Here is a 24,063-nt window from a genome sequence, read left to right on the forward strand (position 1 = left end):
AAAGCACTGCAGCCCCGAGGCTCTTGAACCAATGGAAGTGCATGTAAAAATGCAAATTTTAAACCGCCTGATCGGACATCAGCAGATCTTTAACCTGTTGTTTAACCTGCCTTGCATAAAATCTGTATGCACGCATGGACAAATAGATGTCTTTGGTGCTGCATCCTGCATGCGGTATCCTGACACGTCACTTACAATGGCATCGAGCCCAGTTGACAATGCCCTTAAAACTGCTGGTGCTACAGAAAAACATGTATTCCTCAACCAGATGGCAAGTGGTTTCTAGACATTGCTGGCTGTCACCAGGTTAAACTGGCTGCTGTAGCAAGTCAATTTAACTTTAATTACATAGCACCAAATCACAACAACAGCTTCACATTGTAAGCTAAAGACCTACAACAACCTCCTTACAACTGGTCTCTAGTTCATCACCATGGTTGCCTGTAGACTGCATGAAAGATGGTGACTTGTAACAAACACTTGTGATGCAAACCAGAATTAGAAATGTTGACTTTCAAAGTAAAAGTTGCACCTTTTGGAAAGTGCTGGTTGAAGCAGTAAGCAACTGTTACTTTGAAAGTGAATGGTCTCCACTTCTGGCTTGCATCGCCGTTTTTCAAAGTTTCACTGTAAACCAAAGTAAACACAATGTACAGTAAACAGCGAGTGTTTGCAGACAAGTTGGCACCTTCCATGAAAACTATTGTCAACCACCGCACCCAACTTGCAACTAAAGCAATCACGGGAAGGTTTTTGGTGCAGTACCATCTACTGAACTTTGCAGCCAATTTCACTCCAGCGACTGCAAGAAACCTCAACAGGTTAAAGAATATAAAGTTCTCCCAAGCACTCTGTGGTCAACAGTGAGATCACTTAACACTCTCTTGGTCTGTGTGAGCAGGGCTTTAGCAGTCAATTTCACAGTGAGTGCCAGCTACCAGTCACAAACAGCCAGGAGATAAACATTTTTCCCTGGAAATACACATTTTCCCTAGCAGCTAGAGGTTGCTGACTCATCTCTAGTCTTGTTTAACTGAGGCCTTACCTAAACCACGCACTTAGAGCAAGCTGTAAGGTGTCTTTTTGTCAAATGTTGAAACACTTGCATGATAAGTGGCCTTTCATAAATACTTTATGCTACTTTACAAGAAGTAATTGTCTTCCTTTGTTGTGTGTGTGTATTGTGGTGGACAATGTTTTACATGATCCTTTAAAAAAAAAGAGAAAAGAAAACACACACACACAAAAGCAACACACATATCATGTAACATACAACAACAGAAAGACAAACATGCTGAGGTCGAGGAACAAGTTAGGGATACTTTTACATACGAAGCTACACCGGGGAGGCAAGCACTCTACCTGTCAAACAACTTTAAATGAGAAAGCAGCTGTAATGTCATAACGGATATTGTGTGTCTGCCTGCAAAGGGTTGATCAAAGGGCTGAGAACACAAAAGCTTGTCTTAAATATCAAGTAGTGACGGCTGTTTTACAGCCCCAGACACTCCTGCTCAGCAGTCTAAAGTATGACTAACATCTCTTTCATACCGTTAGCCAACGGTTTGAGAGGACTGTTGATGTTACACATCGCTAACCCAGTAAGTGACCCACTTTACCACAGAATGAATGTACTAGTAATTCGTTAACCTCCTCTGTGAGCTTCAAGCGCAACATAGTGACAGTACACGAAACTACCAGGTACTGCTGCCAAAGATAGAAGTGAAAGCACGTGAGATTCATTCCTGGAGACAACTCTATTGATTGCAGCTGTTTTAGGTGTCTGTCTGCCAGGCAGCCTTTAGTAACTGAAAGAGGGGAAAAAAAGGTGCAAAAACAGACAAGACGACTACAATGTGTGCCAATTTCTGACTTCAGCCAAACATACTCATGAGTTTCTCCTCAAGTGAGACTTGAGTGCATGACTCTTCAGCATGATCAATAGACAGGGATCAGATCATCCCTCAGGGCAAGTCCCGCTTTCCACTTGAGCTCATGGTTTTTCCTGAAATGCACAGTCTGTGTTATATTTGGTTGCCTCATTAAAAAAACCCAAAAAAAAAAACCTGACAGCTGACATAATAACGATTGCCTCAGTGTCATATTTTTAAATAAGGAATGAGAAAAAACTATTACGAACAAAGAAAAACAGATCCTACATCTCCGACTGCTGAAAAGTGTGCCCAGAGCAAAGTCAGCACAAGTGTTTTACATGAGCACAGAGGGGGGTCATGACACAAAGCCCAATATCCTCTTACTGGATAAACAGCTTTTTATTGTTGTGGTTTTTACAAACGAGCACCCACATGCGCACAAGCTCTCTGAATGGCCTCCTAATAGCCAGCACTTTAAAGCTACTAGCCTAATTAAGATTCTGTCAGATGCAATTAAGTTTGGAAAGAAATAATTACACAACAATGTGCACCCGTTTACATAAACTCTCAGAGCGGTGCAGTCTCCGCTTTGGTTAACATGTTTAAAGCTTTTCTATAAACAGCCAGAAACAAAGGTCAGAGTCTTTAAAGAAGTTGAGACTGTAAGCCCATCAGGTACTTTACAACACGCTTCATTAGGAAAACAGATTATTGGATGCAACCTTCCAAAGATGTGCAGCGTACAGGTTTATAAGCAGTTTGCATCTCCAAAACAGTACAGGATAAAGCAGATAAACCTCCTGTATTTTTCCCAAACAGCAAACAGGACTGTTTTAACACTAGTAATCATTCCTTTCTACTAATAAATAACCCATTGTTAAGTTATAATGGGGGGGCAAGCTCCTAAAGCAGTGGAACAGGAGATACCACGATACACTACTGCACCATAAAATGCATTTTTGTGCAGTGTGGTCATTTTATAAAAACACATTTTTAGTGGAGAAGATCTACTTGTCGAGTGGAGCTTTTGCAGGGAAACAAAGCTCACAAGTGTCACCTGAAATCATATACCAACCCACTGTAGCATCACAGAGCACACTGCTGCTCTGTCCTCGACTGTCAGCTGAAGGGTAAAAGCAAAGAAATGAGCACTTGTACAGCAAACAGAAAGGCCAGAATCAGCACAAGGTATCGGTATAATGCTGAAAACAGCAGTATAAAATCTTCATCCGGCATTCATGACTAGACAGTATGCAGGTGTATTATTTATACTGAGGTTAAATGTGTGAAGTACGCTGTCCATTTGACTGCTAGTCAGTTTTTTCCAAGATGAGCCACCAGGAAGATGTGCACCACTAACAGGTGCTCGTGCACGCATGTGTATGTAAATGTGTTTATGTTTGCGTGCATGCGCTTGAAATTCCAGGCAGGCCTGCAGACAATGAGAGGAAGTGTTCCCCTTCCACTGCAGCGTTTAATTGGTCAAACAGACCAAAGTGAGCGAGCTCCGCTAGGCCCAACAATAAGGCCCTGTGTTCCCTGAGCCTCGGCTTTGGGCAGGTCAATGTGAAACAACAACACGCCACTCTGTGCGTCTCTCCAGCGGCTTCAACGGCAGCAGGACTCTAAAACAAAGCTGCTGAATTAGTCTCTCAACCCAACAATTCAAGCTCACAAAGCCACCAATTACAGCTGACCTGCTATTTAAGAAGAGAAAAAACACTTTTATGTTTACTTCTACGGGAAAAGACATTCGAGCAGTGCTGAAAATCCTTCCCAACTGGAGATTAGTGGCTATTTTGAAAAATGAGCAGCAGCAAAAAAATAAATAAATAAATGAAAAGGTTGAGGCAGACTATGTGCAGAATGGTGGCTGATGCCAAGGAGAAGCACCTGTCAGCTAGAGCAGGTGTGTGACCGTCTGCCTGGCTCAGTCCTCCATGGCTCAGTCCTCCATGCACGCACACACACAGATACACAGGTTAAAAATGAAGCCACAACCCTCACCAAGGTGTGGAGGATCAGGAAGCTTAAGCTGACACTGAGCCCATATGTGGATTATCTAAGCCACCAGATTCCCTCATCTTGTCATTTTTTTTTTTTTTAAATAAAAAGGTGTTGGATGGAAAAATGACTGCACCAGTTCCAAAACTTTTTCCTTAATGACACCAGAATTAAACCCCCCATTACCTCCACATGCCACCCAACGGCAAACAAAGCAGCGACACACTAACACACATAACAAACGGAGCTACTCATGTGGGAAATTCTATTTTTACCAGGAGGCAGGGCGAGGCTCTGCCATTACAGTACACAAAGTAGGGAAACTACAACAAGAGAGGGAGGGAGGCAGCAGAGGGCTGTCAGGAAACAAAGCGGAAGTGTCCTTCCTCCTGATGACCTGCAAGTTAAAGGAGAACACAAAGTGCTCTCTGTGCAGGAACAGTGAAAAGTCGTGTATAATTGACTGATTTCTTTTTTTTAAATCCTCTCACAGCCCCTAATTTACCTCATTCATTTACTCTGCACATGAGACATCTATTGCATGTATAGTCCTCTTAGAAAAGAGAACCCCTCCTCTGTTATACATTTTTAGATTCCTTCCATTTTGGGGAATCGGGGGTTTACGGATAGATATGTTGTAAATGCTGTGCAAACCTTTGAGGACTGATCTCTAATTGGACATTAAAAATAACTGAATTACAACCAGAGCACATTGTAGACCCAAAACAGTAATAAACCTCTAATTAATGATGTCTGAGCTTGCCAAAGCGTGAATATAAAGGTTAAGGGATGTGTAAGTGAGTGGTAACCGTTTACGTCACTACTTGCTAATACTGGAAAATCTGAATATAACTCATTTAAGAAAGGAATGATTTTCTTTAGGTCATGTTTGCAGAACAAGGGGCTACCATCACTCACCTCCTCCAGGGAAGCCACTGTATTCCTACACTGGGACATCCTGGTGGTGAAGTTAGAGGCGGTCGGCGATTTGTAATCTTCATTGGTCTCTGCCACAAACTCTGCAACTGTGATTTGGTCCGGCATCATTAATCCCTTCTTGCTGATAAGAACGAGCCCCTTTTTCTTAACCCCCTTCTCGTCTGCGCACTTCTAGGACTGAAAAGTTCAGAGGAGCAGTAGCAGCAGTGGTGTGTGTGAAGGTCCCCGCGGGTAGTAAACCATCTCTGTTTGTGTTATTCCCTTGTTTGCTCCCTACACAATCCAGCGCAGCAGTGCTGCACGTTGCCGCTCTCACCGCGCCGTGCTTTACAAGGTGATGGATAAGGTTAAATCCCTCCTGCCTTTTTATCCCGCTACTCCATTCAGTTTAACGGCCAGCCGGGTGGTCACAGGGGAAAGAAAAGCTTCCTCGGCAGATCCCGCTGTCCTCTCTCGGTGTCCCGAAAACCTGCGGCAGAGCAGAGGTAACTTCTCCTTCCTCCAAGCCCCGGGAAACAACAACCAGGCGTTTCAACGGGAGCGCAAGGAACTGACAAAGGTAGAGGAGGGGATTCAATGAACCCGCACCAGCCAATGGGGGCACGCCGCGTTCAGTGCTGCTTGTAAATTATAGCACCGCAGTAGGAAGGCGATTTCTGTGATATATATGGACACTGTAGTGCGTGTGGGGGCTTCAGTTTTCACGTTGATATGAACTTTTACATTTGATAAAAGTAATACAAACTGTGATTTCAATCAAAAAATACTATAGGGCACACAAACAGTACTGTGTATCTGTTAGGCTAGCTGTACTCAGTCCGCATATGACTCTGATGCCTTTATGGTAATTTTATACATGCCACTTTTAAATTTTGGAGGAAAACATATATAAGTTAATGTAGAACATCACTGATATTGCACAAATTAGTGCCTGAGGACATCACCAAAGGGCTGCAAAGTGGCAAAACACCCTACCAATAATACTACATGCGGGGTTCTATAATCAAAAGTGGCATAAAGGGTTAAGTAAGAATGTGTGTATTAAATGCACAATAGAATATAACATACATGTCATGTGTTAAATTAGCTAAACTCAGTGCACTGTCCGCGTTCCACGAGTCAGTTTTTGCGCTTACCGAAATATTTCCTACAGACCTTTAAAGCATCACTTTGAGTGTACAGTCGCTTGCTGGTTCTTTTTTTTAAGGTGGAGAGAGGAGAAGCAGCCGGGTGTAACAAATTGGCGGCACTATCATAATCAAAATGCGGTTTAGAGTGTCATTTTTGCAGGTCTGTATTTCTGTAATGCTCATAAAGCAAAACGGTTCTTATTCTGTACAAACACAGTTACTTTTAAAGGAATGATCATCACTAAAGATAATCTCTGAATCCAATTATGTGCGGCTAAACACCTAAACAGCAGGAGCACATTAACATTTTATTTTGTGTAACAGTGGGTTGCTGTTCAGATGTTGCCTGTGATTACAAACAGAGCCTAAAATACTCCAGCAGTAGCTAAAGCATGTACAGTATTCATTCAAGGGGCCTGCTCATCATGGCTCAGTGAATCAGAGAATAAAGAGTTAAAATAACTGGATTAAATGTGATTGTTTGGATTATGCTGATGCTTAAAGGTGAGCATCGTTAATGCGACTGTGCTGCATGAGAAGATTAAATGGAAAATAGCCATTTTTGATCTCTTGTCGTCTTCTCGATAGTGCCACCTGTTAATTTTCTTAATTTAATTCTGTCCATAAGTACAGAGACAAAAAGATCACAAAGCTGGATAGTGTTGATGCAACCCTTATGTATATAATAGCCTTCTGTAGCATGTTCGTGAAGTTTATAGATTTTTGTTCATGTTTATGTAGACTGATGACTGGGTCCAGCTCCTCCACATCTTTGATAAAGAAAGGAAAAAGTTCCAGATTTATGTTTGAAGAGGACCAGCACCAGTGCAAGGAGGGAAATCTGATGGTGTGCTTTCTATCATCTTTTTATCTGCCTACACTTCAGAGTTTGTTTAGTATATGTTTGTTTTCCCCATGGAGTATGGGTATTTTAAGTTACAGGCAAAAATAAAAATGAAAAAAAAAAGTTGGATCTACCAAAATACAGTTCAGAAAATAAAATATTCTATGATTAGGCACAGTCTAAAACTGTGAAGAGTTACTCTCATGCCGGAATTTCTGTCAACAGGAGCTTGAAAAAACAACAGCCTTTGCTCCCAGAGTGCTTGCATTTCTCCTGGGCTTTGGGATGATGTTTCCCAGCTCATTCAGCCCTGGCAGGACAGCTACTGGTATAAATAGTCTAGGGGCGGCAGAGGCAAAACCCTGGGCAGCCTTTAAATCACAAAATAGGCACTGTTCACACATTCTTTCAGTGCTGCAGCGTCTCCTGGCAAACTGCTAAATGAAGAGCCCGAGACCCAGGCTGACCCTGACCGGGCTAGCTGGCCTCGACTCCCTTATGAAATGAATACATGCACTTCCAGGGAACATCTGCTATCCAGAGACAGAGACGCTCTGTCAGTGAGGTCAGTAGAACCAAACAACATCAGCCCTCCTCTTCACCACGGACTTAATATTTTCAGTTGCATCTGCCTTAAACAGTGAGTGCTACGTCTCCTTCTGAAGTACTGCAATGAGAAGCAGGTGTATAGGGTCATCCAGAAGATATGGCTTGGAAACATAATAAAAAGCAGCATGTTTTATATTTTATGGGACCTGAAGAAGAACACGCAGCCTTATCAGTGAGGAAATATGAAATCCTGTTCAAATACACCAGTTTTTGCTTAAATAATCAACGGTCCACTTTTACTGAATTGTATAATCATCCATGTTTCCATTTTACAGTCAAGCTCTATTTGTTTAAAGCCCAAACGGAAAAGGGGTGTCATAGCAAAAAGCCGTCAGCTGCGTTATTAATCTGGACAGAAGCTTCATTCAGCAGCTCAACGCAGAGCTTGTTCGCATGCAAGAAACTTCCAGCCCTGAGTAACAAGTCAGAATTGTAGCTGTTGGATCTTCAAATGATTTACTGAGAAAGCGAACTGAAAATGTCCACATTAATCACTGAATTGTTGTGAAATGTGTTATTTTCGCTTTCCTTCGGAACCAAAGTTCATTTAGTCGTAAAAAACTGAAACCAAACGCAACCAGACAGCTGCAGACAGAACAATAGCCAAAGCAGATGTCATACTGTACACAGAGACCTTCTTGGAAATGATGTTTGTAATTTGTATCCTGCACAGAAAGGCACAGGGCGTGTCAGTGAGCCAGTTCTTTGGTCAAAATGAGCCACAAATATCCAACAAAGTTCGACTGATTTGGCATTTCAGCGTTAGCGGGAACAAGGCAACATGTCAGACTGCAGTAATGAAGGGGACTGAGGCTCCAGTGGGAGTCACTTTTTCCTAATTGGACTGCCATGACATCATGATTGTGTAGCAGGTGGGATAGGCTCACAATCCAGCTTGGAATGAATGACTTCTTTGTTTCAAATAATCTGCAGGCTAATTAAAACCATTCTGCACCTGAAACTTTTCCACACACGAGCGAATAAAACAGAATATTCCACGCTAAGGGGAACTTATGTACCGCGTCATCGACTGCTGATTAGATTAAAGACGAGCTTGTTATACAAACGAAGCAGCTGCAGATAGGCAAGATCGGATCAGACAGTGCCTGCTGAACCTGAGCGGTGGCCTCACATACTTGGACTCTGTAATGGGAGGAGATGAACAGATGAAGGGAGGGCAAGGGCAAAGGAACAAGAGGTGAAAGAGCAGCAGTAGGGGGCCCATCGGTCCACAGACTCAGCCTTTCCTTACAGATTCTCTGAGATTTTCTGACAAATTAACAAATTCTGGAGCATGACTGTCTTCGTGAATGGCGAGTCTGCACAGAGATGATGCTTGCATCACATGCAGATTACACTGAAGTGCATACACAAAATTAGAGGCGTTTTACTCCAGCTGTAACTCACTCTTGCTTCGCTCCTGCTAGGTTGAAGTCATATTTTTACGCAATCTGTGTGAATATCTTTTAAAGTAAAGCCAACTTTTCAAATTTGACAGTGCACAGCACGCTCAAAATTGATTGTAGACTATTTAGTAGAGCTCAGTGGTGGTATTTAACAAAAAAAAAAAATCACAGTCATGCATCTTTATTTTCATCTTATGTCTTCAGGTCAGCTGAAAACCTCACCAGGGTCAAAGATCAGTATTAGCAGCAATTACATGTGGTTCAATCAATAATAGAAATCATTTAACTGGTGGGGATTGGTCCAGTATGGCTGACTGCAATATATAAACTGTATACTGAAATGTTACTTCATAACACACAAAGAAGGTCACAGGATCGATAAGTAATTCCAATCTTGAGCACTGGGTTTCCATTAATATGCAAATCTGAGCACATTCATGCACTCCACACAGAGGAATGACCTGGTTTTAACCTTGCCACCCTGAAGGACATCCAAGAAATCATGTTCTCTCGAATAATTGCATGACATTTTTAGTCAACCCCCACCACGCGCATCCATCTGAGTGATGATCGAAAAGAGCTTGGGCTTTGCAGCTGCTTCACTGTCATCATTAGGAGTGAGAGGCTTTTACAGTAATTATGAGTCCTCTCAGGATTTGGCTGTGTGAGCCTGAGTATATCAAGTGTCCCCGTGCTTCATTATATCCTGTCAACCTGTCACCATCTCTTGGTTTCCTAGATACTATTAGGTGGTGGCCGTGGTTGAGGTGGTAGAGCAGCTTGGTAATTCAGTTCAAGCCGCCACAAGCATCTCTGGGAAAGAAGACGAACCACAAGTTGCTCTTGATGGAAAGCAAATAGGTGAATAAGAATCAGATTGTAAAGCACCATTTAGAAAAATCTCCATTCAGAGTGAAAGCACACTTTGTCATGTTTCATTGTGTAGGAAACACCAGCGTCCTATTTTGTTCAGTGTCCCCTGGGGCAACATGAGACTTCTGAATTAATAAAAGGTCGGTGGCTGTGCATATTACTCTTCTCCTCTAATCCCCAACACATACCACAGGATATTAGCTGTTAAACTATGTGACAAAACACACACACAAATGTGATAATGACCTCTGAACGATCTCAGCAGTTCATTCCTCGTATCTCTGGGTTGAAAACATGCAGATGGGCACAAACGCTGCTGTGTACTAAGAAGACCTCATGCCTGCTGAGGAAACATAACATCCGTGCTGTGTGGACTCTTCTTGTGATCAATGCAGATATTTAGATTTTTTTTTTTTTAAATATCCACAATTAAAAATGAACCCCTCCTCTGATGCTACACTAAACAGGTTCATTGCCTGCTATGGATCAGTATAAGTAGATAAAATAGTTTAAGGTGGTAATCATTATTAGGCTGCAGACATGACAGTTACATTCTTTGCCACCAACTCAAGTAGCAAGCATGCTCAGTATGTTGTTATTGTCTCCATCCTTCTACCAAGGGAGGTTAGGCTAACAGGGCCTTGAACTACATGTCACCATTTCATCCACACTAATTCCATTGAATTTAAAACAGGGTAAACTTGGCTTTAGATTCTCTCTCAATCTGCTACTGTTCTGCACCTTGAAACCAAATGAGCCTCCCAGAAAACCCTGCAAGCCCCCCTAAGTGACAACTGGCATGGTGCAAATTCCCAGGCTGCATTGATACCATAACGAATAAGGTGAGAGCATCTGAGGCATTTAAAGAAGTTGCACTGTAGATCCTATTGATGGATTCACAGCAGGGAGGGTAGATGCAATTCATTTCACAATCCTGAAAATGCCGGGTCAGTTCAAAGTGCATTAGGAGTGGATGCTACAGTTATGGTGTATCACAGAAAGAATAAAGCGAAGTGAACCTGCAGGCCAGTGAGTTCATTCCATGCAACACAATGATTCTGTCGGTCCTGATCAGAAATTGTTCACAAAGTGGAGCCTAAACAGCAGTTGTCTTCATCCATTTTCCTGACTAGATGGAATTATTTATCCATATGGAAAACTTCATCATAGAAGAAGCTGTCCTGCATAATGCAACAGCAGCAGGTGAAAAGACAGGAAGTGCAGCGAAATGACAATGCGAGGAGGAAACAGAAGCGCGATCTCTTTTCTGGATCGGATCAATACTCAGGTCCACTGGGATTTTTTATATCCCCCACAATTTGGTTATTAAACGTATCCACGATGAATCACCGTGAGATTAGTCTAAATAAGAAGCTTGGTGATTGACATTAGCTGATTCTCTGTGATTCATTATCTTCTTGGTTTATTGATTTTCTTGCCAAAAGTCAACTAAAAGAAAAAAAAAAGCTGCTAGTGTTTAATTGAATTTATTCATCCTACTGGGAAAAAAACAGCTGTTGTCAATTTAAAGGAAGGCTTGAATTTAAAAAGCACTTTGCGGAGATTTAGACTACAGATTTGCCTTCCTGTATCTTGGCTAGCTGTGGTTTCACAGGAGAGGAACATTAAAGAATTCAGAAAATAGATTTTGGACGTGGAAATCAGAATATTACAGGGACATGTGTGAAAACTGACAGGCCTCCTTAAATTCTGCTATGCTCACTCTCAGTTACACTCCCACTCTTCCCCTCCCCTGAAGCCTCTATTGTGTTTCCACTTTGCATGCTGCATTGGTTTGTGCAGTGCTTCTGAACTTTGGTGTGCTGGCCATGAAGTGAATTTAGGTCTAGGGCAAACAAGAAGATCACGAGCTGAAATTCTGCATGATGGATTCAAACATCAATTGAACACTGCATGCATTCATTGACAAAACTATGAAAAAAAACCTGTCCGAGAACCAGTTTGGGAACATATATTGTGAGCTTAATCTGTTCTTCTTCCACTATCTTGATAAGATCGGTCACCTATTTGTTATCTCCATTAGTTGAGATGGCTACAATCCTGGATGAGTGGGGAAAAAATAGAGAGACATTAGGAGACTACATAAAGTCAGACTGTAAGTGAGGGTACATGAACGACTGCCCCACCCTTCAGCTGAGTGTGGGCAGAAAATGAAACAATGAGCTGGGAGAGCTCCCGTTTCTCTGACGGAAAAAGATGTTTCCAAATGTATTGTTGATGTAGGAAAATCATGTGTGTGTGTTTGCACTCTGCAGTCTAGCTGGGGCACGCCATGCTAATTATTTGAAGTGTTAGTAAATCTCTTCTCCTCTCTGCAGTTTTTATTTTTCTGAAAAACACCTTGCAACTTTCATTTAATGTTATTTTTTTGGTATTTGGATATTATGCGGCATTATGTTGATATTGTATTTCAACCTTTTTCCCCTTTTTATTCAGAAAGTTTTTCAGTATCTCAAAGCTAGGATTTATCTGTCAGTAAAAGCTCATAACACTGTTTACCGATTAAAAAACACAGCCCCAGACTTAAACAACAGCTCATTTTATTCCCGCAGGTTATACTACTAGACTATTTTGAGTGACGATGATAATGTGCTCCCAGAAAATTCCCACTGGGAATTGCAGAACCATTAAAACGGTTGACACTCTCCTGTGCCAAGTAAGCTGTCTGTGTCTGCGGGCATTGCTGCTAAACCAAAATGGAAAGGGAGGAGAGGGGAGGGGTGAGGAAGAGAGCGGGCTCTTCAGACATCGCCGATTGTGGTGGTAAATAGTACATGTCCATCTCTGAGGACTTGTGTTCTATTTCAAGAAGCCTAGTCCAGCTTTGGGAGTGAGGCCTGACCCCCAAACACAAAGGCACTTCCTCTCTGATATGTAAAGAGAAAGCTGCGTGTCTCCTGAGAAGCAAGAATGAGTGCAAAACATGAGCTACTGACTAAATAAGGAGCTTTGCCTCAGCACAGCTTTGCTGATAAACAAATATTAGCGTGGTGGAAAGGGCCTTTTTGGAAATAGACGTAGTAGCAAAAATAGAAGACTGAATGCAGGGATTATCACACGTGTGCATGTGGCCTCCCTAGTATGTGAGTGGGAACTTCCATTAACTCCACCACCATTCACATCGTGCTACAACCTTTTAAACAGCCCAGTGAAAGCTTCTCCCTGCTCTTTCTCACCACCTCTTTTCTCCACGCTCTTTAGGTAGCATCAGTTTGTAAGAGAGACACAGTGAGAAATAGGACGGCGTTGCCATGACAGTGTCAAGTTAACAAACTGCGTCTCTTTTCACGATTTAATTGGATATCATCGGTAAAGAACAAAAGCACAGTTGTCTTTGTGTAGTTATGAATGATTAACGGTAATTACGTAAGAGCTGCAGTACAAGAAGTGTATGTGAGTGTTCCAGGAGAGCATAGTGTGGTGAAGGTGCAATCTCCAGAGGGCCTCGGTATAAATAAATACCTGACAATTACAAAGGCGCTGATGCCATCCAGTCTCACACACTCCTAAGTGAATGAATCAACTGACAATTCATTACACCCACTACAGTTACAGTTTTGCTCTCAAGTGTAATCTTATGCAAGCCGTTTTCTTTCTTGCACATGGAGCTTTTCTTTAACATTTCATGGACTCCTTAAGCATCCAGTATGATGCGCAGCTTCAGAAAACCTTATGATACACCAGCGACTGTTAAATAATTGAGCATGTCCAATCCTCACAGGCAGACACGCACAAGCGATAGCACAAAAAAAATATGCCTAGTCATTCTTCCATGGAGTCAGACTGATTCCAAATAAAACTGCAAAATACAGTTTTAAAAGCAAAAGTCAAGGTAAAAATGATACTGAGTGATGAAAAAACAAGACCACCAAGGCTGCCAGCAAAAACGTATGCAAGTGTAGGAAACAGACATATAAGAGAAAAAACACAAGCCTCTTAAACAAGAACACTCCTCATGACACACACTCACACACATGCATTAAATAATGCTTTAGCAGTTGAGCTTATTTACACTGCTGTATTGTCTCAGTTAAGATTACGCATGGCAGCGAGCCAGTATTTATATTAGAGTCAATAGAGAAAAAAAATTTCACAAATAGAAGAAAATAAATAAATCAAGCCGACTCGTCTACCCGACAGCTGATAAAATGTATTTGATAAAATGTGATGCTTTAAATCCACTTTAATCCGTACACCTGCAAAAAATATTTACATGCATTGTCTGGGATGTGTTTAGTAGCTACTTGTGTGCATTCACACACACTGGGCACAGGTTTAAGTAACACTTAATGTAATATAAGAAGTGTAACTTAATGTCATTTAAGAGCAATTTTCAGACAGTTTTAGTAGCTTCAGTAAGTTGTTAAGTTGCTAAGACTCCTTTGGATGATGCAGATGTTTAACTTTCCCTCTCTGCTCCCTTTTTCCTCTTACTCCAGTTCCCTCCTGCTAAGAAGCGGGAAGTTGTGACAGTATACCTAATCTCTCTGCCCGTACACCAGGCAAACTGAAAGTCTTCCGTGTTTATTGCTCCTCTACATCTTAATCTTTTCATCCTCCATTTGGCCTCTAGTCTGTATCTCCACAGCAGCTGTCGTGCTGTTATGTGTGCCAAGGTGATGCATTTTGTGTTGGGGTGGAACAAAAAATCAGAGAGTTGTGTTACACATCACCCTGCTTTTAATTAAGCGGCACTTAAGGAGTCCACTGAGCTGTGCCATGGTGAATGAGTCTGATCTGATCAATGCTATGCAATGCATTTAACTCAGTCAAGCCGATCCTTGTACCAGTGTCATTAAGATATGTTTGTGTTTCTTATATATAAAGTTACCTTTATTACCTAGAGACCAAAAAGCACATAGTGTATTTTTTGTGTCTTTATAAACCTAATAAAATGTAATATGTTTACTATGCTGGAATTATACATAAGCTTTAACTCCTGAAGTTTTCATATACTGCAGGACTAGTGAAAAAGCGAATGAGCTGCTGTTTATGAGTACGCGCTGCCCTCTATTGGCTACTGTGGCCAGGTGCAGACACCAGCTTTACCGCTTTAAACAAAAACATAACTTGATTATTTCAGGAAAACTTAACCACACACTATGATTAACACTTCAGTGAAAATGTACACGAGTTAATTATAATTCCATTTTAAATATATATCCGATACTTTATACCTAAGCAGGGTAAAAGGAAAATTTAGTGGGAACCACTAGATGGTGCTGATAGCAGACGGAGAATAAAAGTAGCTGTGTGACTTTTGTGGTTTGCTAATTTTCATATACAAAAGGCATATACAAAACCTTTGGGAAAACACATCATTTTCATAACGTGCAAGGCTGCACCTGCACACCTTTCAGATTGCTCGACTTCAATGGTGTTTTCCTTTCAGCCTCATGATGCAGTGGAAAGTGAAAGGCAACATCCTGTCTTACATTCTCAAATCGAAAACACAGATAGATTAAATAGAGCAATGGAAATGACTGTTACAGCCACAGGCTAAAGAATAAAAAATTCATAATCTATAAGCGGAAAAAAGTTTATATACACAACAGTGATAAAATAAATAAAAACAATGACGTTCATCATGAAAATAATGACTGACATTGTGAAAAGTAATAGGGGCACTATACATTTAAACAGTATCTAGCAGGTATAAAAAGGAAATGTGCAAATATTGACATTTTGAGCGATATTATATTACATAATTTTGATGTTAGAAACATCCCGTGAGTTACTTAAGTGTAATATAATAATCTTTATATAACCACCCTCAGGTTATACAGATGGTGACCGTTTACAAAGTCATGTTTACCTCCTTTTATGTCGCTATAAAGGACCAATGCTGATATTTGAGATAGAGGTCTTGCTTTTTTTTATTTTTTTTACACCAGCTTCGTTTTTGTCTTTTTCTTAAACGAGTATTACCAAAAACACCCCTTACGTCATGCTTTTTCTCCCCCTTCGCGTGTGGAATGGTGTAAATGACAGTGGAACGGAGGGGGGCGGCGCGTGCAGCGTCCCTCACGTTTAAATTCAATTTGCCTCGAGGACCCCGAATCCAAATGCGGATTTACAACAGTGGCACTGGATAATGGGATTCACGTTCTCCGCACACAGGGGTCAAAAAACGTTGTCAGGGAGGGCTGGGCCGCCATCTCTCCACCCATACCGACACCGATTTCATTGTCATCAAAGGTCTTGTACAATCGAGATAGTTCACGCCTTCAAAAATAGCAACCGCTGTGTCCTATTTGAGCTAATGAAATTGAACGAGGATTATATTAAACGTTAGATAGAACAAACAAACAAAAAAAACAAACAAAAACAATCCTCAGTTCGTGAATAAATAGCGGTGGATATTCTTTTTTTTTTTTACGACAACTTACATTGCGCGTGCTCCTAACAGGAGTTGCCACTTTTCTTCAATGCAAATAATTAGCATGTTGTGTAAGGCGAGAGGGGGCTTAAATGTGATTTAGTTTTCAAACGTGTTTCTTTCTTGCAACTCGTAGCTAATAGATATATAACTACGAGTTGCAAGAAAGAACATACGGGTAACTCTCTCGTTTCGGCTGTGTACTCTTCGTTGAGTGTGTGCCGTGGATGACAACAGTACAGCTCGTCGCAACAACAGCAGCAGCGGCAGGAACAGCGGCGGCGGCAGTGTATTTGTCATTGCAGCAGCCTAGGGGAGCGAAGTGAACCGAGGGGAGGAAAGGAAAAGAAAGGATTTACGGACACCGTCCAAGCATGGCTACCCAAACGACAGCATCATGCACTGGATCCACTCTGTTGCAGCCGCTCAGTGAAATTATCAACCTCCCACTTGACCAGGTATGTGTTTGGATGAAGAAAAAAAATTGATCGGTGAAGCGAAAGGCACGTTACGATACATGTTTGTCACAGTTAGGAAGCATCCGTAGATCTGAGGTTAGCAGAGGCTGGTGATGCGCACTACCAAATCGTTAGCTTAGCATTTATACATTGCGGTTTCACTGAAAACGAGTACACACACACACACACACGCACACAAATATCACAGTTGGTGGTTCACTGTCACCATCAGCTAGTTCTTAGCCAAGCTACATTAACGGTAATGCCCTTTGTGTCTTTATTTCGATGCCCAGATCCTAATCCAGTCTTTTCCAAACTGGGATCTCTTAAATATTCCATCGGGTCCTCCAGTCTAATTGAGGTCTACTAGTTTAAATGTATTTAAATTTCACTTAAATATTCCTTAAAGAGTCAGTATGCAGGCAGGAACGATTAACCCACTGCATTGTTTTTTCACTCTTACATACAAAATCTATCACTGTATAGTTAAAGGTGAGCTGTTTAAAAAAAATCAGGCATGTGATTATGATGTAAGGCTTTATTTTAGGTTCATAGCTGTAGGAATCTTAGCTCATGAATCCCTTTTTAAAAAATTCCCAAACCGCGAAAACATGTGACAGTGCTGTGTTGTTCACCAGAAGAGGGACCTGTGCCAGGTCTTTGGGCATTTTTTTTTAACAGCATGGAGACGGGTTGGGTAACTTTTGATAGCTGTGCCTTGTGTGGATTATTTTGAATTATATTTGTCACTGGTAGATTCCTGAAGTAGTGCAAAACATCGGCACTTTAGCAGCACTCACAGGCACCACACCCACTAACTCTGGTGGATCAGTCCATAATGATCTGTAATGGTGGTTTCAAAGCTCTGGACAGCAGAGATGGTGTGGTTGTCTGTAAAAGCTTCTGACTAGTCTGAGACAGATAAGGCCCATTTTTGTGTCTTTTCTAATCTCATCCATTTGTACTGTCATTCGTTGAAGTGCCACTGTGGCTAGGAACAATATTGCTTCACCTGAGCTACGCTATGATGTTGTTCTCACATGTGGGGGTGTCCAACTGACTGAAATAACTACCTTGCTACCTTCCTTGTCAATTTCAGGTAATGTTCTTTTTGTTAATTGTGATCTGAAATCAAACCTCGATTTACTTTTTATTCCCCACATTGCTTTCGGCATTTGACATAACTAGTCTGAATAACACTTTGTGGTATAAAGCATAAAAAAAGTTCCCCAAAAATGTTCTCCTCCTAGCGTGCCATGCATTTTTCTTCACATGCAAGTCTTGAAGTCATTATAGAAGGTTTTTGGTGGGGAATGTTTGCTTCCCCAGCCAAGCACTAGTGCTAGTGCTTCACCATATTTTAAAAGTAAAAATTTAACTTTGTTACACAAAGTAGTTGTGTGTCCAGAATCATGGATTGTGTCATTTGTGAATAAACTACGTGTTTTGCATCTCCATTGGCAGACCCTGCACACAGCTACTTAGCCAATGTTTAACTCCTTGTCTTGCTGTGTCAAGCAGTAAACCAGTCTTTCATCCTTAGTTGAAGCTACATGTGGAGACAGGAATGTGCCATTATTTCTCTCCTCCCTAGAATGTACCAGTTTCTGCAGGGAGTGTCATGTGTTGAGAACTCAGTCACATGAAGTAAGGAGTATACATCCCTGGGATCCAAACTTACTTGCTTGTTTTTTTATTACAATAATTGTATTTTAAGTTTTAGAATTATTAGAGGAATCTGTGGCTGACTGGAACCAAATCTCATGCTAAGCTGTTGAGGTTTTTATTCTCTTGTATCCTGCAATATTTAGCATGTTTCAACCTCAGAGTTTGGCATTAAAATACCTACATTTCCATTTCTACTCTGTGCGGTCCCGTGGACATCGACACCTGCTTTGGTCTAGCACCTCCCTGTATGTTAGGACTCCTCGGCACTGGCTCGTCTCAGAGCTATAACAGAAGCTGTAAAATCTAAAATGACGCTATGTTTTTCCTTCTCTCTTCTTTTTCTCTCCATCACACACTGCCCGCCTTCTGTCAGTAACATGCCGGCACTACTTTGAATAAGACCTCCCACTGCATTTTGTGTGCCCACACAAACACTCTTCACCTACTCTGATTCAAGGGTTTTTATAGGAGAAAAGATTACACACAATTACATTCCAAAATCCCAAACTGTGCCATATCTAGTACAAATTGATGCACTTAGTCTTAAAGATACAGTGTTCATGAAGAAATCATCCCCATCCCATCTTCCTCCTACTCAGTCTTCTTATGTCGACTGGTCTACAGATCCTTTTTTTATCAGGAAGCATGAAAAACAGTTTTTGTTTCCGATATCCACTTTAAATGAGGACGCTGGACACTTATTGCTCTCTCTTACTCCCTTTAGGACTTAGTGTTCTATCACGTATTTGCACAATTAAGCAGAGCTGCCTTAGCTGCCATTTTCAGAGCTGGTGGGTAAATAAATCAAATCTAATCTCTTGGATTTAATGTTTGCACGTCCTGTTTGTTTGTTTGTTTTTTCAAACAGGTCGAGGCATCGCAGATCCAGTTTCAGTCTGAAATGTCCAGTTCACATAACCTCACAGCTGCTTTACTTGTTATCAAGGCTCAATGGGTCCATATCATCATTCAGCTCCGTGACAGAAAATCAAAAATAACCCAGTTGAATGAATTATGCAGTCCATCTATAAATGTATGACTCCATACCAGAAACGACTTCGGTAATGGCCAAATTTAATTTTCCTCTTTTTGATGACACTGAAGCTAGAAGGGACCTTTGTAACTTGCAGCATCAGCTGTGATGTTCCTTCTGCAGCTGTTTCAATATGCAGCAGCTGGAGGCCTGGTGAGAGACTCCATGTAGTATATATGCACTAACCCTTTGTTTTAGACATTTGTAGGCTGAAAGTGATGTTTGAATTAACTTAATATAGTTATAATAACTGGTGATAGCAATACCAAATGTATGTGAAACAACAGATACAGCCTTCTTGCTTGTCAACAGTGCAAAAGAGATCAGTTGATTAACTTTTTTTGTACATGCAGCTATTCCTTGTCTTGCATTTACATTGCAGTGCACCAGTTGTGCAGTTCTGTACTGCCCTTTAAAAAAGCAATTCAGCTGATAGCTAATGCCATAATAGAATTTTTTTGATTAATATGAAACAGGAACAAATCCATGCACATCGTGTGGCGCAGGTGCAGAGCGGAAAAAATATAACATGGAAAAAAATGAACGGCTTGCACACTGCAGGACTCAACAGTTTTCTTACTTATTGCATCTAGTTGTGACGTTTTAAGCAAACCTGCTCTTCAGCAGACCATGAAACACTGGGCGGCACAATCTTAAATCACCTGTGATAAGTCACATGACCCATGGCACTAACGTCTAATAAGACAGTGTCTTGTATAGGACAAACAATTGATAAATAATTGACAAGTAATACATGTTGCCTTGGCATAAATCAGAAAAAAAGGTGCCTCAACCGACAAACCCAACAACTAGTAGAAGATGTGACGCAACAGATAAATATCATCCACTGACATCAGTAAATACCATCTTTGTGGTACACAGATGGTTGATGCAGCCATTACAGCGTGTTATTGTTTTGTTTCCTTACAGCGCTCAGGCCTAGTGGCTAAAACTACAGGGTGGTGTTCGTGTCTGTAACCAATGATCTTGTTGTATTGTTAAGTTGACATAGTTTACGCATGATATACTTTGCATTTCTATTCAGTGTTCTGGGTAAACATGATGTGACTTGATAAAGTTTACTTGCATTCAAAAGGCTGACGGCACTACCACCTGTGCAGGTGTGTGGGATGTCTCAGAGGAGCATGGCAGTGTGGAAATTTCCAACTGTACCGTGTTGTGTTTTGCAGGTGGTGCACTCAGGCTACACTGCCACAACTGGCACGACTTCACTAATGAAAGGCATTTTGCTCATTTACTTCAGGTCTTTATAGATCTCAAATATTCAGTGGAGATTTTGGATGAGATGTTTTTTAATGTAAGCAGTGACCTTTAAAGCTGGGAGGCAGGAGCTTGCACATATTCAGGTTCAGAGACAGCTTTGAGATTTCAGCTGATTATTGCAGACGTGAGTGTGTCAGTAGACCGTAGTGGCCCTGCCTCTTGATGCAGAGAAATACTGTCTGATGGATTACACAGTACTCTCTCTAGTCTCCGGTGATTTGATGGCTCAGCCACAAAAGTATCAGTTTCTCACCTTTGTCGTTTTATCTTGAAATAGTAGAACATTTGTACCCGTGCTGAGAGGTATTCCGTGAACATGCAGGCTTTGTAGCTCAGTGGTAATTTCACTGTGCACTGTCTGATATAAAGATATAGTCTTTGGGGTATCGGCTCAGGGTGTACAGGCGGCTCTGCTCTGTGTCCTATGCTCCCAAAAGGCCCGGCTGTAGAATCAATCTTCTGTTTGTGTTACATATTGGATTGCAGTCTGTCACAGTCAACGGACATGTCTGTTATCACAATAACAAGCTTTCTTTTGTTGCTGCTGCTGGATTGCCTACCCAGCTATGGTACTGTAAGGCCTTTGAGCCCACACAGTGCTTGAGGGTTTGACTCCCACTTTTCTTTTATTCGCTGTCAATTCCCTGCGATCAGTGACACAATTCAGTTCAATGGTTAGGTTAAAATGCGTTTAACTGAGGTTTGAAAGCAGATAAAAGTAGTCACATCTACAGTGTAGAAATCAGGATCTTGAAAGGGGACTCAAAATAATTCCAGATACCTCTGATTTCCTGTAAAATGAACTAAATGTTCCTTTTATTAGCCTTAAAGCAAACATTTGCTTCTTTCAGTTCATTTAGTAAAGCGATAGCAGAGTCTGGATAAGCCTTGCCTGAAAAATCCTATGTTTGCTCCTCTCCAAAGTCTCCTGCCACTGACTGAGTTCCCAGAGTCCCCTGCCTTGGGGCTTCTGGTCTTCATTTTAAGCCCTTGGGTCTTGTTAGATTTTCCCTACCTCCCCTTTGTCTTTAATTGGCTGACCTCTTGGGAGTTGTATCCTTTCAATTGATTTCGGTCCCTTAGCTCTCTGTAATACAGTGCCAGCGGCTGTTGCGTTATTATGGTTAGCTATCAACTATACAAGCATGTGTAATTCCTCCTTGGGAATATGGGAATGCTTTGTTGTTAGTGGCTGATAACAGGCAACGCAGTAATAATAACAAGCAGACAAGCTCCCTCTAAATGCGATTAGACATAATGATTATGTGTTTATGACACTTATCTATTATAAGTGTGACATACAGCAAAATTCAGAGAAGTAGAAGATCTGACCATAGAGGAAGGATCAGCCCATAGCTTTCCAATTTACACATCTTAATCAGTGTAATTACTAAAACTGCATTTTGTAGTACTTCTCCTCCATAATGTCCTGATTAAGTTCCATTAAATGTTATTAGGAAAATTAAATTTGTTGGACCTCTTGTGAATTTTGGACCATTTATTCTTAATTCTTTTTCAACAGCGATTAATATTCTGCTGCTGCCTTTCATATATTTCTTTCCCTCACTGAGTCTGCTACATTATAGAGAGCCAAACTGTGCGCAAACCTGCGTTCTATCATCATAGCGTGGCAGTACATGCATTCTTTGTCACCCTTTTATTTACCCTTTCAAGTGATTTTCCCAAATTCTTAAGTTGTCTGGAGACTCACTGGTCAGCTGGTTTTGGTAATCTTTGAGCAAAACTTGGAGCTCCCCCCTTTTTCTTCCACTCTCAGTATTCGCCATGACCTCATCCTGTATTAGGGTTGAAGTGATAACTCTGATGGGTATGGATGTATTTCTTACTAACCATAAATGCAGTCATGGAACGGCAAAGCCATTAGGCTGAAAGCATCAGTCAAGTGTGATACAAGGCATCTGTTATGTCCCACACACACACACACACACACACAGTCAAGTGATTTCCGTATATCCTGTAATGTAGTTTTTCTACTAATGCCTGTTGTTATCGGTTTGGCTGTTTGCATGGTAGAGCAAAGCAGGTAGGTTGTAGATGGAGAAAGGGAGGGAAATCTGTGCAGCTGTCGCTCCTCTTCAGTCTGAAGTGCTCACCACAAAAGTGGACGTACACATGACTCAGCTATACTAACTCATTAGTTCTGCTGGTAATGGTGTGGTGCTATGAGGGTGGATTGGGTTTCTAAAAAGCCTGCACTCTCGGGCTTGGAGTGCCAGTTTAATACTTGAGTGGCACAGCATATAGGCGGCACAGAGAAGATATTTTCAGGGACTCACTTTAGCAGTTTCAAATTACAGGCTAGTCAAATTACTATAAATATGATGTTGCAGAATGTGAATTTATGTGACCAAGCAAGACTCATCTGAGAAGATCTGCTTTAGGTTATGATGGTGAAGGCAAAGCTCACAGTCTTACTTTATTAGGTGTCACTGAGCGAGGCTGTAATTTGCAGCTTCGGAAAGTTTTCTCAGTTTCCTAAAGTAATTAAATGATAGTTGTCAGTTTATCCAGTGGTGCACAGCAAAAAAGGATTTTTTTTTTTTTACCCATATAAACAAATTTATAACTCATGAAGCAGCGCCTGAATATATTCTCCGCAAGCTTATCAAATACAAGGGCTTCCTCGGACAAATAAAATGTCAAATTCATTCCACAGCCAGTTTTTTCATTTCGTCAAACAAGATGAAGGAGATGCATCCAATATAAATAAGAGAACATACAGTACTGTGCAAAAGTCTTGCACCGTATGTTTCTTAATATTTTGCTTATAGGGAGTCAGACTTTAATTTATTAAAGTAGTCTTGAACAATAGTTATTCCAGCTTGTATTTTAAGTTGCCTGCTTTTTCTACTCATTTTCAGTCCAGTCCTTTTACCCTAACCTGTTTGTTTTCTCTTGCCAAGTGGCAGGCCTGAAAGGGCAGCAGATGAAGAGTATGTGAAACTCGTGTCCTTAGGAAATAGGAAAACCTTTTAAGTTGATTTATCTAGAACAAAACCTCATCATTATTGGTCTCAGTGGGACAATAATGCCAAGAAAGTAAGGTAAACTGTTAAAAAACAAGCCTTAGGTATGCCAAATTAAACAAGAACTGGACTGCAAATCAGTGGCGACAGGTCTTGTGGGGTGATGAATCCAAATGAGAGATTGGTGGTTCAAATCGCCTACAGTGCAGAGGTGGTCAAGAGTGAGGTACAACACTGGTTATAGCCACCTGTAAGACACAGTGGAGGCTCATAGTTTGAGGCTGTATTTAAGCCATTGGTGTTGGGGATCATGTCAAACTTGATCCACCAAGCAACCATCTGGAAAAAAGCACAAAATGGAATACTATCAGTCACATATTGTCCTCTTCATAGCCCGGACTTAAACATTATTAAAGCTGTGTGAGCTCATTTTTGACAGAGAATAGAACAAAAGGCAGCCAAGATCCAAAGAAGAGCTTTGAATGTCCTGGAGAACTAGTCCCGAAGACTACTTAAAGAACTTAGAAGAAAACCTGCCACGGGGAGTTCATTCG

General features: G+C 41.2%; 2 protein-coding genes across 3 annotated transcripts in view; one reads left to right on the forward strand and one right to left on the reverse strand.

The window, feature by feature from the left end:
- Nucleotides 1–5,365, reverse strand: part of asap2a (ArfGAP with SH3 domain, ankyrin repeat and PH domain 2a) — a 58,028-nt gene extending 52,663 nt beyond the window's left edge. For both annotated transcript variants that reach the window (XR_010096451.1, XM_063496675.1), the window contains exon 1: nt 4,797–5,365. Coding sequence is in view for 1 of the 2 variants with exons in the window: in XM_063496675.1 (XP_063352745.1) it covers nt 4,797–4,925 (129 nt within the window). In the remaining variant the exon portion in view is untranslated. The remainder of the gene's footprint in view (nt 1–4,796) is intronic.
- A 10,941-nt stretch (nt 5,366–16,306) lies between these two features.
- Nucleotides 16,307–24,063, forward strand: part of mboat2a (membrane bound O-acyltransferase domain containing 2a) — a 43,816-nt gene continuing 36,059 nt past the window's right edge. The window contains exon 1 of the mRNA XM_063499105.1: nt 16,307–16,537. Coding sequence (XP_063355175.1) covers nt 16,454–16,537 — 84 coding nt within the window. The 5' untranslated portion in view covers nt 16,307–16,453. The remainder of the gene's footprint in view (nt 16,538–24,063) is intronic.

Source organism: Pelmatolapia mariae, linkage group LG16_19 (assembly GCF_036321145.2).
Source record: "Pelmatolapia mariae isolate MD_Pm_ZW linkage group LG16_19, Pm_UMD_F_2, whole genome shotgun sequence".
Lineage (NCBI taxonomy): Eukaryota > Metazoa > Chordata > Actinopteri > Cichliformes > Cichlidae > Pelmatolapia > Pelmatolapia mariae.